This window comes from Opisthorchis viverrini, assembly GCF_000715545.1.
Source record: "Opisthorchis viverrini unplaced genomic scaffold opera_v5_83, whole genome shotgun sequence".
Classification (NCBI taxonomy): domain Eukaryota; kingdom Metazoa; phylum Platyhelminthes; class Trematoda; order Opisthorchiida; family Opisthorchiidae; genus Opisthorchis; species Opisthorchis viverrini.
In genome coordinates, this window is record NW_008751739.1 from 1567860 (window position 1) to 1586620 (window position 18761).

At 43.9% G+C, this 18761-nt stretch overlaps 2 protein-coding genes across 2 annotated transcripts in view; one reads left to right on the plus strand and one right to left on the minus strand.

The window, feature by feature from the left end:
* T265_04819 (hypothetical protein) overlaps positions 1-2692 on the minus strand; it is a gene marked incomplete at both ends in the record, with an annotated part of 29648 nt that extends 26956 nt beyond the window's left edge. Inside the window, one exon of the mRNA XM_009169657.1 lies at positions 2656-2692. Coding sequence (XP_009167921.1) covers positions 2656-2692 — 37 coding nt within the window. The remainder of the gene's footprint in view (positions 1-2655) is intronic.
* A 7672-nt stretch (positions 2693-10364) lies between these two features.
* Positions 10365-18761, plus strand: part of T265_13608 (hypothetical protein) — a gene marked incomplete at both ends in the record, with an annotated part of 22208 nt that continues 13811 nt past the window's right edge. Inside the window, 2 exons of the mRNA XM_009169664.1 lie at positions 10365-10508; positions 12320-12420. Of these exons, the coding sequence (XP_009167928.1) occupies positions 10367-10508; positions 12320-12420 (243 nt within the window). The remainder of the gene's footprint in view (positions 10509-12319; positions 12421-18761) is intronic.

Genomic DNA, 18761 nt, shown 5'->3' on the forward strand with positions numbered 1-18761 from the left:
ACGGGAGACTCAATTGAATCTCTCGTTTATGATGTCCTCCAGCTGAATGTGCTGCACACAGGCCGCCTCATGATTCAGTTGGCACGATATTCGAGATATCGCAGTATATTTTCATAAAGGGAACTACTCACAAGGTTGCTGAAAACTCTTCGACAGCCCACGACCGGTTTCGCCCTTCCAGTGCGGGTTCATCAGATAGGCGCAGTCACCGAGTTTCTGTCAACCTTATGTTCTACTTGAACCCAGATTGGACTGTTTTCGAGAAATACACAAATTTGCAAATCAATTTGGTTTTCACGAGAGACTCGACAGTGCCAATTTCACGGTGTCACGTTAGATATGTACACGTGCATCATGTGACTTTACACTGCCATCTATTTTTATATGTTCTTTGTTTTTCTCGAAGCGACAAGCATATGGCAAACGTGTGTTCACAATAAAAATTCTGTCACCAGTGGATTTAAGCTTAAATAGCAGCTATGTATGGCCGTACCCATCCATTTCTGATTAATTAACGAACGAGTCAGCCGTCAGAAACTAAATCTATCATCCTATCATCTTTGGTCATCTGAAAGTGCTACAGTGAGGTTAGCATGTGTGTTTCTGGTGTCAGAACGGAATCGCGCAGTTCTACCGCATCACCAATCTGGGTCGCAACATCAGCGTGCAGTTGTATAGTAGAACGGAGCGGTGCACCGATGGCTGTGTTGAGTAGTGGTGCCTTTAGGAAAAGGGGTTAAATTCGATTTTGGTTGATTGTTTCCATGGCTCGCTTGCTTTTAGTTTGACTGACCGCCACTAACGCGAACCCTTAGATCCGTACCCCACGACTTCTTCCAGCTTAATTCTATGGTGTATCCTACCATCTGCGTTCGCGCTGTCCGACTGAGGCCACGATTTCTTAAACACGGAAGTTCAATGATAGGGTCGAGTTCAAAATCTTGGTTAAATTCATCATGCTATGTGACTCCATTTATCAGAATCTCCAAGTTTCCCCCATGTATGGAAAACGAATGAAATGGCTAATGCCTTCTATGTATGGCCACATTGGTTTGGTTGTAGATAGTTGTATATAACTTATTTCCGTTTTGTCCAATGTCGCGTATGTTACATCCATTGATTGTCGATCCCCTTGCCCCGATTGATTTCGTTCTTTGGTTCTCATATCAGCCTACCAAAGCATGCCTCAGTGTAACAGACATTCATGTCCCATGTGACTGCTGTTAGTTCAAATACTTTTGCGATTTAAGGGAAGGATTGTTAATCATTTGCTTGCCTGTTCCGCCCGCTCTGTTGTTGACCAGCTCCATCCCTAATCCCCGATACATTGGTCTTTGTTTTCTTAAGCATGCAACTTTGTTTGTAATTCACAAAGTGTTTACTCTGATATTTCAGTTCAGTAGGCAAGTTTGAATTGTTCCGTTACTGATACAGTGGATTCAACAACTGAAATGTTTAGTTAGTAATGTTAGTAATATGTTTTCTCCCAAATTCTGCATTACGGAGGCTGCTGTGGTCCTCTATATTGGTGATCCCTTGTGCGTTTCCTGTTGATCAAAGGTGGAATAGGCGGTTTTGTATCGATCCGTGATTTGTACCGACCTTTCTGATTGCAGTGTACCTATTATGTTGGGCTGATTCTGAATTAATTCCAGTATATCGTTTCAGAGGGATTTGGTAAACAATCGGTGGATTTATTTCTGGGCAACGTTTCGCTTTCGACACAAAAGCTTCGTCAGACCAAGTGAGTAGGTTTTAAGTGGGTTTTAAGGCAGTCAGGGAATCGATCCGTGAGATTTCTTATGACTAGCCGACTTGATCAGTGTTGGGTGTGCAGACTGATGTTCCTGTTTGTTGGTTAGTGCGGATGACTAACATTTACGATAGATTGGTTAGGGGGGAGGGTTTATCTTCATGATGAATCCGGATTTTTCGTCCTTGTTTTTTCAGTCTAGGACAACTTAATGGAAAATTTCTCCTGGGGTCGTTCACAGATTCGTTCACCTGTGTTGGTCAAAGGGAGGCGGAACGATTGGTTTGGGGATGGGGGATGGGAATGGTTAACTGAATCTAACTCTACTTGGATTTTGTACTTTTAGATCCGAACCATTTCCCTGATAACTGCAAACCGCCTCGTGTCATCTCGGCTGATCTACGACCGCTTTCCACACGTTTGCAAGTTCTACACCCTCTACTCTATTTACATTGGGATGCTTGGCGATTTCCATCACCTCGGCCACCAGTCGCTGTGGCGTGAATCTTAAACCCCGTCTCAGGATGTCTACATTTTCTAAATCTATCCTATGTCCAGTGTCTAGAGCATGCCTTGCCATTGCTGAATCTTTGACTAACGAAGCTTTTCTGCCAAAAGCAAAACGTTGCTTAGCAATAAATCCACCGATTGTTTACCAAACTCCTCTGAAACGATGACTTCCCAATCGGTCCCAAAGATTTTCCAATTGATTAATTCCAGTATAGTTTTTTTGATAAGCTTGTCACTGATTGATGTAGAAAGGGCAGATGACAGCACAAATTTATCGTCATGTAAATTCCAATCCCCCAGTTTGTTGAAGCACTTTCCAGTATTCTTGATAGTGTGTTAGCATTTCGAAGTTAGACGTTTTACTCTCCCTCAGAGGTCCTTTGTCAACTTACGTACCGTGATCGCAGGTTGACTGGTCTGAGGGGACATCGATTTTTGGGGACTTTCGGTAGCTCACAGAATTTCGCAGTTTTTATCCGTCTCCTTTTTTTGCCGTTCTAGTTTGATTAACTTGTTGGCGGCCTGTAATTTATTCAGCGTAGTATTTATTCAAAAGTGGTGATGTGATGGATTGTGGCAATATGTGATCGTGCTGGTTGAAGAAGAACCATTTGAGTAGTCTATGTTTAATGGCTAAGCTCCGCTTCGCATCTGATGAAAGCTGAGTTTTACTGCGGAAATTGTGGAGCCGCTTTGCAGTGTTGGTTTACTGCTGTGTAGTAGTCAATGAATATCCGGGAAAGTTCGAGAAGATGCGTGAGAATGTTCGGCTTCCAAAGACTATGTGCATATGATACATTCACTTTCCCGGCTAACGACTGGTTAATTCGTTTTCGTTTGTAAACGACTTCGCTGCGAAGGGCTTTCGTCCCTTTATAGTGGTTTGGCATTCTTTACGTAGTCTGGCCCATCCAGGAAAACCATTTGCTTCTTTTTTTCTGGTTCCTGTGGTTTTCTGAGTGCTCCTTGTTCGCCTTCTGTTTCGTCACTCGCTCGTCGAATTAGTTGTTGCGGTTCCTTCGACGAGCAAATTATTTTCTAGGGCAGTTCCAAGATGCATTCTTTACGTCGAAGTTGTATCCTTTTATTACGATGTCTTTTCGGAAAGAGTGCAAAACGGGACAAGATTTGATCCATCTGTCCCTGTCACTTCGATTGTTCTTTTTAATGAGCTCCTTCATTCTGCCATTCATCCTCAATTTAAAGTCGTCCTCCATATCCTTTATCTTATAGTCATTCAGCGAAAAAAGTTATATTAGCCACTGAGGCACCAAAACAATGCAGTGTGCCTGACTGACGCCTACACCTTTTCGTATACTTGGGGGACTTACCTTTAATTGCTCGAATATTCTCGTAGTTTCAACGTCGACAGTGAAGGGCGATGATGCCTTCGAGATCTCGGCGTCAGGTCGTAACATATCTAATGGTTAAAGTGGAAGAAAATAAAGAAATAGGCAACTTAGATTGGAAAATGAATTAGAGAAAGCGGGAACAAACGACCGCTTGTCAGCGCACCTTGGTTAGAGTGTAGTGGGATGCTATGAACTGTGGAGTGACTGGGTTGATCGATTCGTATCACGTGACCAAGACCGGACTCAGCGCACATACGAACAGTTTTCGGATTTCGCTTCGGTTGTAGTCAAGCCACGGCATGCGGCTGATAATGGCAGTCTATTGGATACTCCTCGGTGGCTAACGTGAAAAGACCCGTTCGGATTGATCAAGTGACCGGTGTCAATTGGCACATTTCAGGTTTTGACTGAAGCGTTGAGTTTGGTAATGTTCCAAAAGAAGAAGCGTTCGCATATTCTCTCCGCAAGTTACCGTGTCGTGTGCCCAACATATTTCGCTGACGGACACCAAGAGAAGGGATGTACAACCAAAATCTGGATGAGGACTGGGCTATTATATACATAATGCACTACTCATAAGTTTACTGACAGCTCATGAGAGCCCATGACCTGTTTTAAGGGATGTACAACCAAAATCTGGATGAGGACTGGGCTATTATATACATAATGCACTACTCATAAGTTTACTGACAGCTCATGAGAGCCCATGACCTGTTTTGCCCTTCTGTTCGCCGAACAGATAGTCAGTCACCTGATCAATTACCAATTATCCACTTCTATTTTAAACACTCAGCATGACCGACCTGACGACGAGACCCCGGAAGCAATAATGTTGATTACTGTGATTTTGTTCATCCAAACATAACCATGACATTTAACCACAAATTCTTGCTTTCCTCCAGGCATCCGGATGGCCCAATCTGGGTCTGCTGTTTGAGCTGGATGCTCGTTGTTGTCCTAGTTACTTGTTTGAGGGCCAACCGCCCGAACTTTTCAGAAGGAATCTACCTAACGCACAAGATCCGACTGTAGGAATCATGCAGAGTTTACTGCAAAGGCTCGTTTTCTGTTTATAGGGTCTGTGTACCGAGTCAACCATCACGCCGTGTGACCAACCGACTGACATATATATGAATATATATATATATAATGTGAATAAATGATACTGGTGGACCAGTTGTCGTCATGGCACAACACGACGTTACCGTTTAGTTACGAACGAACTTAAAGAGGTAGAACGACAGGTAGTCGAGAAAGAGTGCAACATTTCGAACTATAATCAAGGTTGGAAAAATGTCACTAAGCCAGGCTAGATATCCGACAACATCACCCCGACTTTCTGTTGGTAATCGTTCGCGAATATGTAGGTCTTCAAGTTTGTTCATTGACAACGGTGGTGCCTTCAATTTTTGATGAGCTGTTTTATCCTCCAGTGTTCAGTAAATGGCCTTCCGTCTTCTGATACTGACTTGTCTGATGGCATCTCGGCCCCAAACAACTGCGTTTTATCCAGTCAAACGAACTACTTCGGCTTGACAAGCAAAGATGAAGCCAACCCAGAACGTCGGGCGTTACGCCGGTCGTCAGATGATATATAGCAAAGCCATCTGCCGGTAGTTGAGAATGACGTAGCTGAACGAGAATTCAAGACTACTCTGTCTTCTCATTTCACTAAAACTGGCGTTGATTTTGTCAATATGCTGAGGTCTCGTTGCTTACCAATCCCAACAGATTGTGGTTTCCAGAACAAGAGGCTGATAAAATAGATTTGTTGTGTTGCATAGATGAATAAACCACACAGGAGCGGTTCCTTCTGGCAATCGGTCAGTGCTGGGGGGGCAAACTATTTAAAAATGCTGGTTGAAAGTTTATTGATCAGCAGGTGGACAAATATACGGTCAATATGTATTGCACCGTAGAATTCCGCGAAGAAGTACAAGAATTCAGCCCCTTCATTTGAGTAGACAGTGGTATCTTGCGCAGAGTGATAAGCTTTCTCACGCACCCTACCGAGAAACTACAGGGATGCCTCCATGAACGACGTTGAATGAAAATCTTCAACAGCCCACCGCGAGAAACGTGCTTTGATGGCTCATCAAAATTCTCGTAGGTTTCAATTCATACCTGAACACCGTATTGAGGGAAGGGTTGACTGAAGTTAAACATATTTTCAAACAAAAATGTCGTTAAAATGAGTTCCAACTGAGGCTGCATTAAGCCTAAGACCTTTGCCAAAACAACTGACATATGTTTGGTACTCAAAATCTTTTACCAAATGGTATTTGACCTCAAAGTTGAACATTTCGTTTTCTGTTTGGTTGCCACTAATTTGCGCGATAACACGGGGTTCGGTTTGACAGAAATATTTTTTAAGTAACTTGCAGGTGGAAGATCTTGTGAAACCCGATTCCAAAAAGGGGGCCCAAATGCCTGTCGTCCGTTTTTTGTGCGCCATTGGGTGGTTGACATCGCAGAGGAGGAGGATGACCAATGTTCCATTTCTTGTCAAAGCAACTATTTATAAAACTGAAAAGTATGGAAATTTTCTTGAGAAGACACTTCTCAAAACCAAGATGATGAGCTGCACAACCTGCCAGCAATACACCAATCGTATTGTCTTGAAGGTCAAAATGAAATGGGCCCTCTACCAGCTGGTACCCCCTCTGTTGAAGAAGTTATTTCATCCCACTGAGTGGAGGTCTTCGTCTTTGAGCAGATTTGGCTGAAATTTTTACGCAAATTTGAACCTCCAGTTCTCTTTGCTGTCAGCGAACGTTTCAATGTTGTGATCTGGTGTGACCAACTCCTGGTCACTAATTTTACGTCTACTCCTGTCACTCAACGCTCTCATGTTTTCTCATCTGTGGTTATGTGTTCAATGATTTGTTCACTTTCCCGTTTGGAAATCGCTAGCAACGTTCACGCCATTATTTATCGATTTACATTTACGGACGTTAACCAGCGTCAATGATAGAAGCACAAAAATGCAAACAGACAGTCAATTGCCTTGTGAATTCCGCTCGATCAATTGGTCAATTTAGTGTTTGAATCCATCACGTGATCCGGCTTGAGTTTTTCCGGCTAAAAATTTGGTCGCTGTGTGAGCGTGCGTACGTGAGTGATCCTGTAAGCAACAGTATGTATATCTGGCCCGTCAGCCGGGCATGAACAGGCCACTGGGACGGGATGTTGGGCGACTGTGAACGTGGGGTGAACACAGCTACGAAAGATGAATGAACCTGTGCGTGAGTTGAGTTGTTCACGTTTCGAACAGCTCCGTGCGTTCAGGATGGATCGGGTCGCTCGACCACCATAGATGCACTTGTATCTGGCGCAAAGAGGTGCGATATGTCGGGGATGAACTAGGGGAGCAGGAGACCATGTATCGCTGTTGGTTAAATCTTGAATGAAGGAGGCGGTAGATTTTTAAAGCTACAAAGAGAGGTACGCGACCTCTGATGTTAAAAATCTACCAACAATATAATGGTGGTAGGTTTCGCCAAATCCAACCGCCAGACTTGCTTCAACTGATCTACAGCGGGTTACAAAACAACAGTGCAGTCCGGTATCCAGTTCAGTATCTACCGTGGCAATCACAGTTTGCTTTTTTGATCTTGTTCAGACGACTCTGCGTGGGTGTAGAAATTGTACTGCAATTTCATGCCGTTAAATGGCATTAGAACTGCTCTCCTTAGGTATGGGCGTGGAAAGGGAGCATGGGTTGAATGTAGGATACAACGATTACTCAGGTGAAAAAACCTTGTTTAGCTGGCGGAAATGAATGTATCGTGCTGTTTACCCGACTGAAGCCACCTGGTTAGATAGCCAAACAGAGCTTTGTTACTATGGTACCAACCAAACCGGTGGCGCTCTAACCTGACTGGTTTTATTTGCATACAGCTTGGGTGTTGCCATGGCCAATAATAATAAACTTAGTTGCGACAGAAGGGTAGGCATTTGGTAATATTGCAAGCGTCACCTTGCTGACATTCCTGTTTTCACTTCCGTGAAAAGCTTTCTGTTATATATTTCGATGTTTCTAATACTAGTATTTGTTGTCACTGGTGGGAAAGAGTCAACTGCTGATTTGGAATTCTGAGATATTCCGCTCAACAAACGTCCAAACAGCCCAAATTATCCACCGTAAAACAACCCAGAATGGTCCGTTTTTGCACCGGAGAATTTAAACTTGGCTTCCGCCTAACAAAAAAATCGTCGATCCAGAAAAACTGCAGACAGACGGTCAGATTTTGAAAAGAATTCCACGAGATAATGGCTGTCTGGAACACATTTTTTGGAATACACAGCTTGTAATGAGCTAGAGATAGTCCGACGTCCACTATCTGGAAGTAAGAGGCTTTTTGTGATCAAAACCTAAAAACAAACACATGGTGGAAGCAGATAGCTTACTGGACCTGGCTTTTCAGTCAGTAGAACTAATGACATCCTACACCCTGGCTTTGAGGCTTCATACTAGCCGGCCGCGAGTGACACCATTTTGTACGCCTTGCCTACTACCAGTTCACAGGCAGTTGCAGCAACACTTTCATCGCCAGAATGGACCACCTTCTCCCCCCGTAGAACGGTAGGTGCGATGAGAAAAAAATCGCCTGATCTCTGACTCATAGCCTAGAACCTGGACGATCACAGTTCATTCTGTTGACACCAAAGAATTGTTCACTGTTGCAAAGACGTAACGCAGTACTCATAAGGGTTCTGAAAACAACTGGACATAAACGAGAGTTCCAGGTGGGATTTATGCCGTGAAAACCAAGTTGGTATGCAAATGAGTGTATTTGTCGCTCTGTTTTGCATCCGGACAACTCGGATACAAACATGCAACAAGCCGAAACTGACTGCAATGGATCATCCGGTTTGGAATACACAGGAGATATTGACAAAAAACACTTGTGTATCTTGTCATCAATCATCAGTTATCTTTTTGTTATATCGTCAGTGGCCGTCTATTGGTTACGCCTGCAATGAGCCTGCCAGACTACGCGATAAGGAGAAGACAGAGGACTCGGGACACGGCTGTATTGTCAAGACAAACATACAGAGCTTCTGGGTAAATATATATAGGATGACTAATGGCCAAATATGGTCATTCAGTTGTTCGTTCTGTACAGCCAATGGCGGTCTTCCGGTCGTGAACAGTTTCAGCCCCACTCCACTGGTCTTATTTTGCTAAGCCGTGTTTGGTGTGCTCCGCCAATGCACCTGCTTTCCAAACGTGTCGTACCGATGGTGACCTTGGGGATGTGTCACTCTCTACACGTGTACTTTTTCCATGTCTGGGCGCGTCCTGACACTTTTACTCTTTTGAACGTCTTCATTTCTTTTGTCAACCTATAAAACCCAACTGCTACAGAACCGGGAGCTACCGCACCAAGGTACCTAGACTCTCTTCTGTGGAAGGAGACGCGTGACCTGAACATTCATACGGTAAATAACTTTATTACTGCTGATGATAACATTGGGGGAAAGCTATTGTCATGCCACAGCAAATGTTGTGAAATTCACGAAACTTCTCCCATGGTGGGACTAAAGATGTAGTAAATGTCGATGAAAATACGCTTTGTTGTCACAAAGGAAACTAATCACAAGGTAAATGAATATCATAGAAACGAGAGATTCACTTGAGTCTCCCGTGAAAACCAAATTGATTTGCAAATGAGTGTAGTTGTCGCTTTGTTGTCCTTCTTACGTCTTGAGACACCGGAAAAAGATCTTGCGGTCCAAAGATCAAGTGGGTTACTTACTCTACAGAACCATAGCTAATGAATGCAAATTCTCAAGCTGTTCCAAGAAAGTTATTCCAATGCTTGTCTCTACATCTACGAAATACTCACACGGTGCTTGGGTGACAACGGCTTTGCTCCGGAGTTGGCTAACAGGAGAGTCATTGATCGTTGGTTTGTTCACTGGGTCTGGCACTTTTATTACAAGTATGTCCTTTTCAGTCGAGGTGACATCATCATTGCGTTCTGTTTGTCCACAATAACCGAAGTACCGCCACGTTACGCTCAACTGCCCAGAAATACACGGATGATGACATTGATTGGTTTGCAATAAAACTGCCGAGCTCAGCGAACAGACCAACGATCATCTAGGTTATCTGAGCTACCAACATTCCCTTCAATAGGAGGAGAGTATCTACTTAGAACGGTCGAACGCCCATAGCGCTCGATAACATTTCCTCATACCTAGTGCAGGGTGAATGTCTCGGTGTTCGAAGTGTTGCGATTCCACTTACCTGCTTCGGTATCATCAGTTTTCGCTAGTTGTCTCGCTGTTTTTCACCGGTATTCCTCACTCCATGTTTAGCTGAACCACGGATTCTAGTAAGACGGTGCTGAAAAAAATGACAAAAACTTGCAGGTTATTGTACATATTCGACTACTGCGTCATACGTTGTCCCCGGGTTAGGTAGAGCTTCACAAAACTCTTTGACCATGGTAGCTAAAATGCTGCTCCATTGCTTTGATCAATTCGGTGTCAGTAAAAAAGTATCATTTCAAGCTCTTTTTAGGACCTTAAAACCTCAAGTACTTGGACGGATCCAGGTCGAGTGAGTGTGATAAATGGTCTTGGGAATCAAACCCAACATCGTCAAGACATCCACGAGTTTATGAGTTTTGTGGATTTTCTTTTGATTTGTTCAACAAGTTACGCTTGGGAGACAGTCGGATTAAACTTCTTTGGAACGCAAAAAATGTCATTCCATTTTTTTACACTTTCTACCATAGAGCTTCGAGAAGCGTTCCGGGTGATTGACGAAAACCATGACGGTACTTTGAGCTATTCGGAGCTGAGCAAGTTGATTAGGCTGGTCAGTCCCGATTATTCGGACTCTGAGATCACGCTTCTCATGCACAAATCAGACGTTAATGGTGAGTTTTTCCAACCTAGCTCATATAAGATATGCGTCGAAACTCGGACATGCTCCCTTTCTGCGTAGCTCTTTTCATAAAGGTAACTACTCACAAGGTTGCTGAAGACTCTTCGACAGCCCATGACCGGTTTCGCCCTTCTTAGGGCTCATCAGGTAGGCGCATTCCACGAGTTTCCGTCAACCTTATGTTCTACTTGAACCCAATTTGGAATGATTGCGACAAATACACTCATTTGCAAGTCAATTTGGTTTTCACGGGAGGCTCAAGTGAATCTATCGTTTATGATGTTATTCAACTGAATGTGCTGCACACAAGCCACCTCATGTTTCAGTTGGTACGATATNATTCGAGATATCGCAGTTTATTTTCATTGAAGAAACTACCCAAAAGGTTCTTTGTAATGTACTACTACTGAAGACATCATAAAAAACGAGAGATTCAGCTGGGTTCCAGGCGAGTCTCTCGGAAGAAACAAATTAGTTTGCAAATGAGTGTATATTCGATACCCACAAGCTTGCTGAAAAATCTTCTTTGTGAGCAACGTTAGGAGCAGTTTCCTCTATGAAAATGTACTGCGATATCTCGAATATCGTACCAACTGAAACATGAGGTGGCCTGTGTGCAGGACATTTAGTTGAAGAACATCATAAACGAGAGATTCACTTGAGCCTCCCGTGAAACCAGATTGGTTTGCAAATGAGTGTATTTGTCGCTATGCGTAGATCTGTTTCGTCGGACTACGTCTCTGTTCCCATTTGTCTGGTAGACTGAGAATATTATCCTTCAAAACAGTTTTAGAAGAGCTAACTGAGGGTAAGTTCCCTTCATGTGCAGTCGGTACTGAGGAAGTTCTCGTCCGCTATCCTGAGCAACAGTTTATTGTCGTGCGAAAAATTGTCTCGAGTGTCAAGACCAAAGCACTCTCACCGAGCACTCGATTCAGACAAATTGGTGTCGGAGCGCCACCTCGTGTCCACTTTCGGTTCCGTAGCCATTAACCTATATTAGTTAGCTGCCTACTGGCTATCAGCGATGAGGCTTAAATCTTAACTTTGAATATTTATAGAACAATTGCATTGGTTCAGGTAATGAACGACATTTCCACCTACATTGTAGTTACTATTAAGGCGTTCCGGGTGTGAAATTTTCGTTCGATGGATGTGGCATTCACTGTAGTCGAACTGTGGGTATGCGTACTTGATTATTTCCCCCCTTCATTCGCTGGACTACATTGGACGACCAATTTACGAATCCCTCAAACGCGATGTTCTCAATTTCAACGTTGCATCATGGATATATCGGGAGAGTCTGATTTAAATGAAACCAAAGACAACGGTTGTCACTTGTTCGTTACCTGGTTCACTTGCATGCATCTCAACCGCAGAGCACAGTTTTCATTTTTTGAGTAATGTTTCTTTCATACCAGATTGACTGGCTAGACCGATTCGTAAGGTTGTTAGTTACACTGGGCTTTTGACCCCATGGATACCCGGAACAGGTAGCAGTTCTTTTTCTTGCGAACAAAAGGACAGAATTTATTGGTGTGTTCCGATCAATTCGTTTGAACGTGCCCGGGTGTATTCCACGTGGTTGAACACCTATCGAAGGGCATGAGGGTTACAACCACACTCGCTACAGTGGTATCCGAACGTTGTGAATTTCTTTCCGTAATGCATCGAAGTATGTCCCATACGAATTCGTTTCCGTTCACCTAAAGTGATACCAAGTAGCATGATTGAATGAAGCACTTTCTATTCCAAAAAGACGCTCAAGCCTTCTTCCTTTTTCCTTTTTGTTCGACTGTACAGGTGACGGGAAAATATCCTTTGACGAGTTTATTCGACTTATGTCTTTCGGAGCAACCGATGACGTATCTACAACCGAAGAGGCATTTAGAGTATTTGATTCGGTAAGTTGAATTGGGCAAAATGTAGACTGTTGAGAGTGGCTCTTGTGGTACCATTTAATACAGAACTGGAGAATGATAATCGGTTACGTTCGGGGTAGGTATGCAACCGCCTTCCAAGAAGGAAAGGCTTGTACAAACATAATTCCGGGAGAGGGAATTCGAATACAACCAACTGGATTTTCATCAACGACGTTCTGAGGCAGTGACGTTAGTTTCCGTGATTCAAACCAAATACCACCTGACTGACAGCTTATAAATTTATTTCAGCTACCGACACTCAGATATCTTGTCAGACCTCGCGATTGTTGCATTTCGTGTGGAACCACATGGGCCAATGAGACGCATTTCTTCCAAAGCCGCACACAGGTAACTAATCGAAGCATTTGCCCTGCCACACATGCGAAATATGCCAACATCCGCTGTGTCACGGAGGTCCGTTTACCTTTTTGAAGTTTACTGATGAGCGAGAACTTAAAGCATTTCGTTATGATGGCCTCCAAACAGCGAACAAGTTTGTGCTGGCGCGAGCCTAACGAGTATGTACAGAACAAAAACTAGGGTCCATAGGTCACTTGATACTGCATGCAGTCTAATTTTTTCCAATAGCTACAGTAGATTTTTATGCATACCGGATTGTGAAACACCCGAAATCGGGTGGATATCGCTGATGCCATTCGCATGCTGTTGGTGGTATAGAACAGACAAAGGGGCGTATTCAGACTCATCTATTGGGGGCGAGATGGGCCAAATGGTTAGATCGTGAATTTACTGACCGGAAGATCCGTGGTTCGAACCCGACCTCTGCCCCTCAACTTCCACTGTCTAGGCTTGGGCGACCTGGCAATATCCCAGCCCTGTGGCCTCCTTCGTGTGGTACGGCAGCTAGGCACCGAAAGGGTGCTACAGCTGGACGATTGGCTTGCTAGGCGAGACGCAGTGTGCGACCTATTCCATGACGGTTCAGTTACCGCTACGTGCTGGCTGTGTCCCAGTCTTGCCGATTCTGTCTCACTATCTGACTAGCCATCCGCGTCACATGTTGCCACCTGAGCTAGGGCCTAACGACGCAGATATTGGTCTCAACTGCCTTCCAACTTTGTACTTTGCACATCTCACTGATTAACAGATTGCTAACATAGTTCTGCATTGTGATCTTTGGATGCGTATGAATAAAGTAAATCCGGACGCCAGACCGGTTATGCGTGTGAATAGCGCTTCAGGAACATTCTTCCCGTGAACAAAGCGTATGCTGGAAGACTGACTATTTATACGGCCAAAGTGCACCCCAACTTCCTATTAATGAAAATACTTTAGGGAGTAGAAATATGCTTGTGGGGTTTTATTCGACAGTTCAGACGGAACGTAGGTAGAAATTTATTTTGGTTTTAGTTGACTGAGTTCGAATCCTGGTTTCATTTTGATCGGTTGGAGAGTTTGATGAAAATCTGCATATCAGTAATATTCGTTCTTCTTACGTTTATCATGATATTGTTACGTTCACTAATCATATTGTTTCCGGTAAAACGCACCAGATGGAGGTAGATCGTACAATTCACAACACTGACTCTCGGTTTGTTCATTCTTGAAGCAGGAAGTTTATCACTATCAGCACAGTTAAATTATAAAATCGGCCTATTCATGAAGAAAACCGAATAGATGAAACTCTAGCTGAAAAACTGCGACGCTAGGGACACGTGAGTCGAACTGACTGAACGATTTCGCTTCCCTGTTGTGGAAGTAGGCTGCAGCCTGACGTGTTATTCCTAGAACACATGGGCATGCGCGGACATGACTGACAGAATGTAAGATCAGATAAGATTTTGTTCGATTGTTCCGAACGCACTCTATGTCACATGACGTCATAAGATTCTGGTTGCCGAAGCGAGGACCGCTGAGCCGAGTTGGGTGGGTCTTTGATGGATATACCCCTGTTTTGCGTGCTTGGCGCCATAATTTTTGTCGACAATATTGACCAGTTTCTAGGTACTCGTGATTTGATTATGCTGTCCGTGACTGAGCGGGAAACGAAACCTAACTTGGTCTTTTTCAACGTGCCTCTAGGTAATTGTTAGGGTGAACTATGGAATACTATTCGTAAGATGAACACCCTACAACCAGTATGAAAATTATTTATCTACGAATGTTTTCTCAGCATAATTAGATAAAGGTAACTTCGGCAAACCCATATGAACAGAAATAAATCTGTCCTCTTTGTCTATACGATGTTCGTCACAAAAATTTACCTGTGGGCGACAACGTTTTATCCTCTTCGTGTTGTCACACTGTTGCCATTCTTCTCGTACGCCTCATCGTGTTCACCATCGTCACAAGTACTATATTTTTCAAAGTAGTTCTGTTGTATGGATTTTTTTTTAAATTATAAATTCAAAACATAGTAGTGGAACAGGTTTTTGTAATCTGACGTCTCGGTTGCCATGGATGACCTTTCTCGAGGATTTCTACAATCAATTGGTTACGGGTCAAATGCAGCGACACTTGTGTTCACTGCCGTGTCTTCTGATTGGTGCATCCCTGTGATCAGTTGGCAGTCAGATTGGGTCAGCGTGAGCGTGTGTGTGTGTGTGTGTGTAAGTGCGTGTGTACTTGTGATTCTGTGTACACTCTGATCAGGATGTGCTGTCAAATCAAAACTGGCCGCTACTACGTCGCCACTGATTTGGGTAGACTGGAGAATACTGGCAAAATCGAGTCATTCACGTGACATATACTAGCGTTCCAATTAACGACTGTTTATCTTTTCTGTATTGCATTTTGTGCGACGGTGCATCTCTAGCACAGAGAACAACTTTCACCCCTGTTGATGTCATTACTGGTGTGTCTAAGCACCAACTATTTCACCTTTCAAAACACGCTGCACAGACAAACTGACGGCGTCGCTATGGACTCTCCCGTATAATCCATAGTGGCTTGTCTTTTCTTACACCATACTGAAATTAAGGCCTTAAGTGAATTCCACCATCCACCACGCACCTGGCTGAGATATGTTGACGACATATTTACGATCATATCAACCACCAAACTGCTTGAATGAGCAATGTAGTAGAAAGCAATTCACGAATGAAACTGAGAACGAGCAGAGTACCATTGATTTCCCGGACTGCAAGCTCTCGGTCAACGCTAACCATGGGTTCTCAATAGGGATCCACAGAAAACCTACACATTCAGACAGGTATTTGCACTATGAGTCTTCGTATCCACATAACGTCAAACACACAGTTGTCAGACCGCTGATGAATCGAATCAATAAGCTATGCTCGAACGAATCCATCCGAGCGGACGAACTGACGCGACTCACTAGAGTATTACAGCTAAATAAATACCCCATGAGACTATTTTCCCAACAAATAGAATGGACGTTACTCGGGACGGTGAGACGAGAAGACAAAACCCCGATAGTCACCGTGGGAGTACCGTTTGGAGTTGGCACTTCAGACGCCATTCGATAAACTCTTCGGGATTATGATACTAAAATAGTTTTCCGAATTGACAGCACCTTGTGAGGGCTAAGGACCCAACGGAGCTGAAACACCTTACAAAGTGCATCCATCAAATTCCCTGTGCAGAATGTCCAGCAAATACATAGGCTAGACAGCTAGGCAACTCCATGTACGGATCGTGGAGCACAAACGATATGCGTGTTTTCCTCCAAGAAACTCATTAGAACGTGATTCAGACATTGCAATCCACGCACTTAAGTGAAACCATCAAATCAATTTCCATGGTACACGTATACGTACACCACAGTCAGGATTCAGGTCACATGTGGAGTGGACATGAGCTGAGGTCATGGAGATCAGTACACAGCTGAACTGCATCAACCGGAGTGGTGGCGCCAGCATCCCGTCTATCTGCACACCTTAGCAGGCATACTAACCAGATGCCAAGCAGGGATTTCAAAAATGGCGCATCACAGCCAACACAACAACAAACGTTGTTATCGTATTCATAAAAAGACTCTCCGAAAAGGAACGCAACAGCCTTATTGCAACAAGTGAGTGCGAAGTTATAAGGGCATCGCGGTATATATTAAGGGGGCACTGTCTGACCCTGATTGAAGGCTGTCTCACACTGTATGACTTTGATCCAGGGCCGACTCGCCATATATTTTGGAGGGTAGGGCGGCTCTAGAGCGAAGCTGTCAACTGTAGTCTTTTTAATATATATATATATATATATATATAATGTCAAGTCGGCGTCAGACTGTTTAGCTGTCATGTTTCTCACAGGATCATCACTTCGTTTACTGCCAAGTAAATGATGAGAAGGGTGCGCTAACATCACCATTCTTCAGGGTCTCGATGATGCCAAAATTATTCGAAATTGATCCATGAAGTTACTGGCTTCGATAGATAGTAGTCAATCTTGGTCAACAACATCGCTGACCATCTATGTGTGCTGGAATTGTATCTAACCTGCAATACAACAGATATCAATGTGCTTGAGAGGCATCTTCGGGAATTTGGCTGTGATTACGCGGACACTGGAAAGATTTCCTTAACACATGCGTAAGACATATTGCGTGGTGTTTCCATTTCTGTTGTATAATATGCAGGTTGGGTGTAGCAGCGAGGCGCTGATGTGCATCTGGAGCCCTAAACTACTGTCATTCTGTGATATCTCACTTACCTATGCATGCGCAAACGTTGAAGCGAAATCCGTGGCTTCCGTGATGTTAACCACGTGATATGATTCAGCTGTTTACTATTCGTCTCCTCTTTGTTGCCGATGCTTTCTTGAATGGAGCCCGCAAGTTTTACGTTTCAATATCGAAAACTGCGACAAAAATATGAAGGTCCCGCGGTATCGCGGCATCGTGGAAAGAGGGACCCTGTGTTCTAGGAGCCTAGATAGGCGACAGAGCTCCACAGGTGGATTCACCAGCACTTTCGGTGAGTTGCGTACTTTTTCGCGTCTGAACGGGCGAACGTGATCACACTCGAGCGTTGTGATTGACTTGACATACCAACAGAGCGACGACCTAGTAACTGTCCTGGTTTTGTCGATCGATCACCCATCAGGATCTTCTGATCAGGTAGCGCAATGGACGCTTTGAAAAATTCTATACAGTTTTTGATTAGCTGTAGTTGTTACGAATCGCGCAATCAGGAACCACCAAACAAAAATTGTGCAACAGATTTTAAGGCGTCCGTGACTCTTCCTGGCTGGGAACTCTGGACAGGCTCATCGGTCGAGCAACACAACCGGGGCAGTCGTCGCTTAAGCTGCGGGGTGAGCCAATCACATCGCTCTGGCGTAAACATGCTCCTCCGTTCGGATGCAAAAATTCGAACGCGTCCACAGCGTGTGCTGATAGAGTAGTGATGTAACGGTGATACTATGATGGGGAGGCTTGCGAGTAGTATGTTCTCTTCTTGTAAATTCGCTTGAAAAGGGAGATCTACTGCGGATTTGTGGACTCGCTTTGTAGCTTTTGCTTGGACTTGAGCAACACTCAATGAATATCCAGGGAAGTCCAGAAAAATGCGTTCAAGAGAAGATGGATGTTCAGTTTTTGTAACTATGATGCGTATGAGAGTTTTGCCTTTCTGTCCGATAGTCTGTAACTGGTCAGTTGGCATTCCCTAATAAAAAGCTCCGCAGCGAAGGTCCTCTTCCTTTCAGTGGCAGGACATTCAACTCACATGTCAGATGTCCTGACTTCAAACCCGGAGACGGCTGTTAAGAGCAAAGATGGAGTCCGCTTTGGTGTGGACTTGGCATCTAGAAGAGGTATCTGAACGTGAATTTCACAATGTCCGCAGCCAGCAACGCCTTATTCGAGAAATTTTGGATTCCTTTTTTCTAATCTAGCATAATATGAGACAGTTTGAGTGGTTTGAATCAGCCTACTTCACGCATGACATTTCCTGAATCCACGCATTCAAGCACTTCCGATTCAGATGTACTGCTTACCGTCAAAACAATGGAGCGAGGACTTTCGGTTACTTGGTTGCTTTTTCGAAATGTTAAGTCAGGAAACACAACGGATCTTTCATAGTTCTGACCTCCATGAGAATTCCATACGCAATTCACTTTGTCCACTTCATCCACACTGATCTACTGAATTCTTTATTGTTTATCGACATAGTCTATAAGGTTTTGCCGTTAACGACTTTACAGTTACATTTGGCATGTGCCTTTTTAGAATACTCAAAACTCAACATATTTTGACAGCATATCAGGCCTCTTCCCAGCTTATCTTCGTGAGGCAAGATGGTTCATTGGTAAGATCGCGAATTTACTGACCGGAAAGTCCGTGGTTCGAACCCGATCTTTGCATCTCGACTTCCCCTGTTAAGGCTTGGGTAACCTGGCGGTAT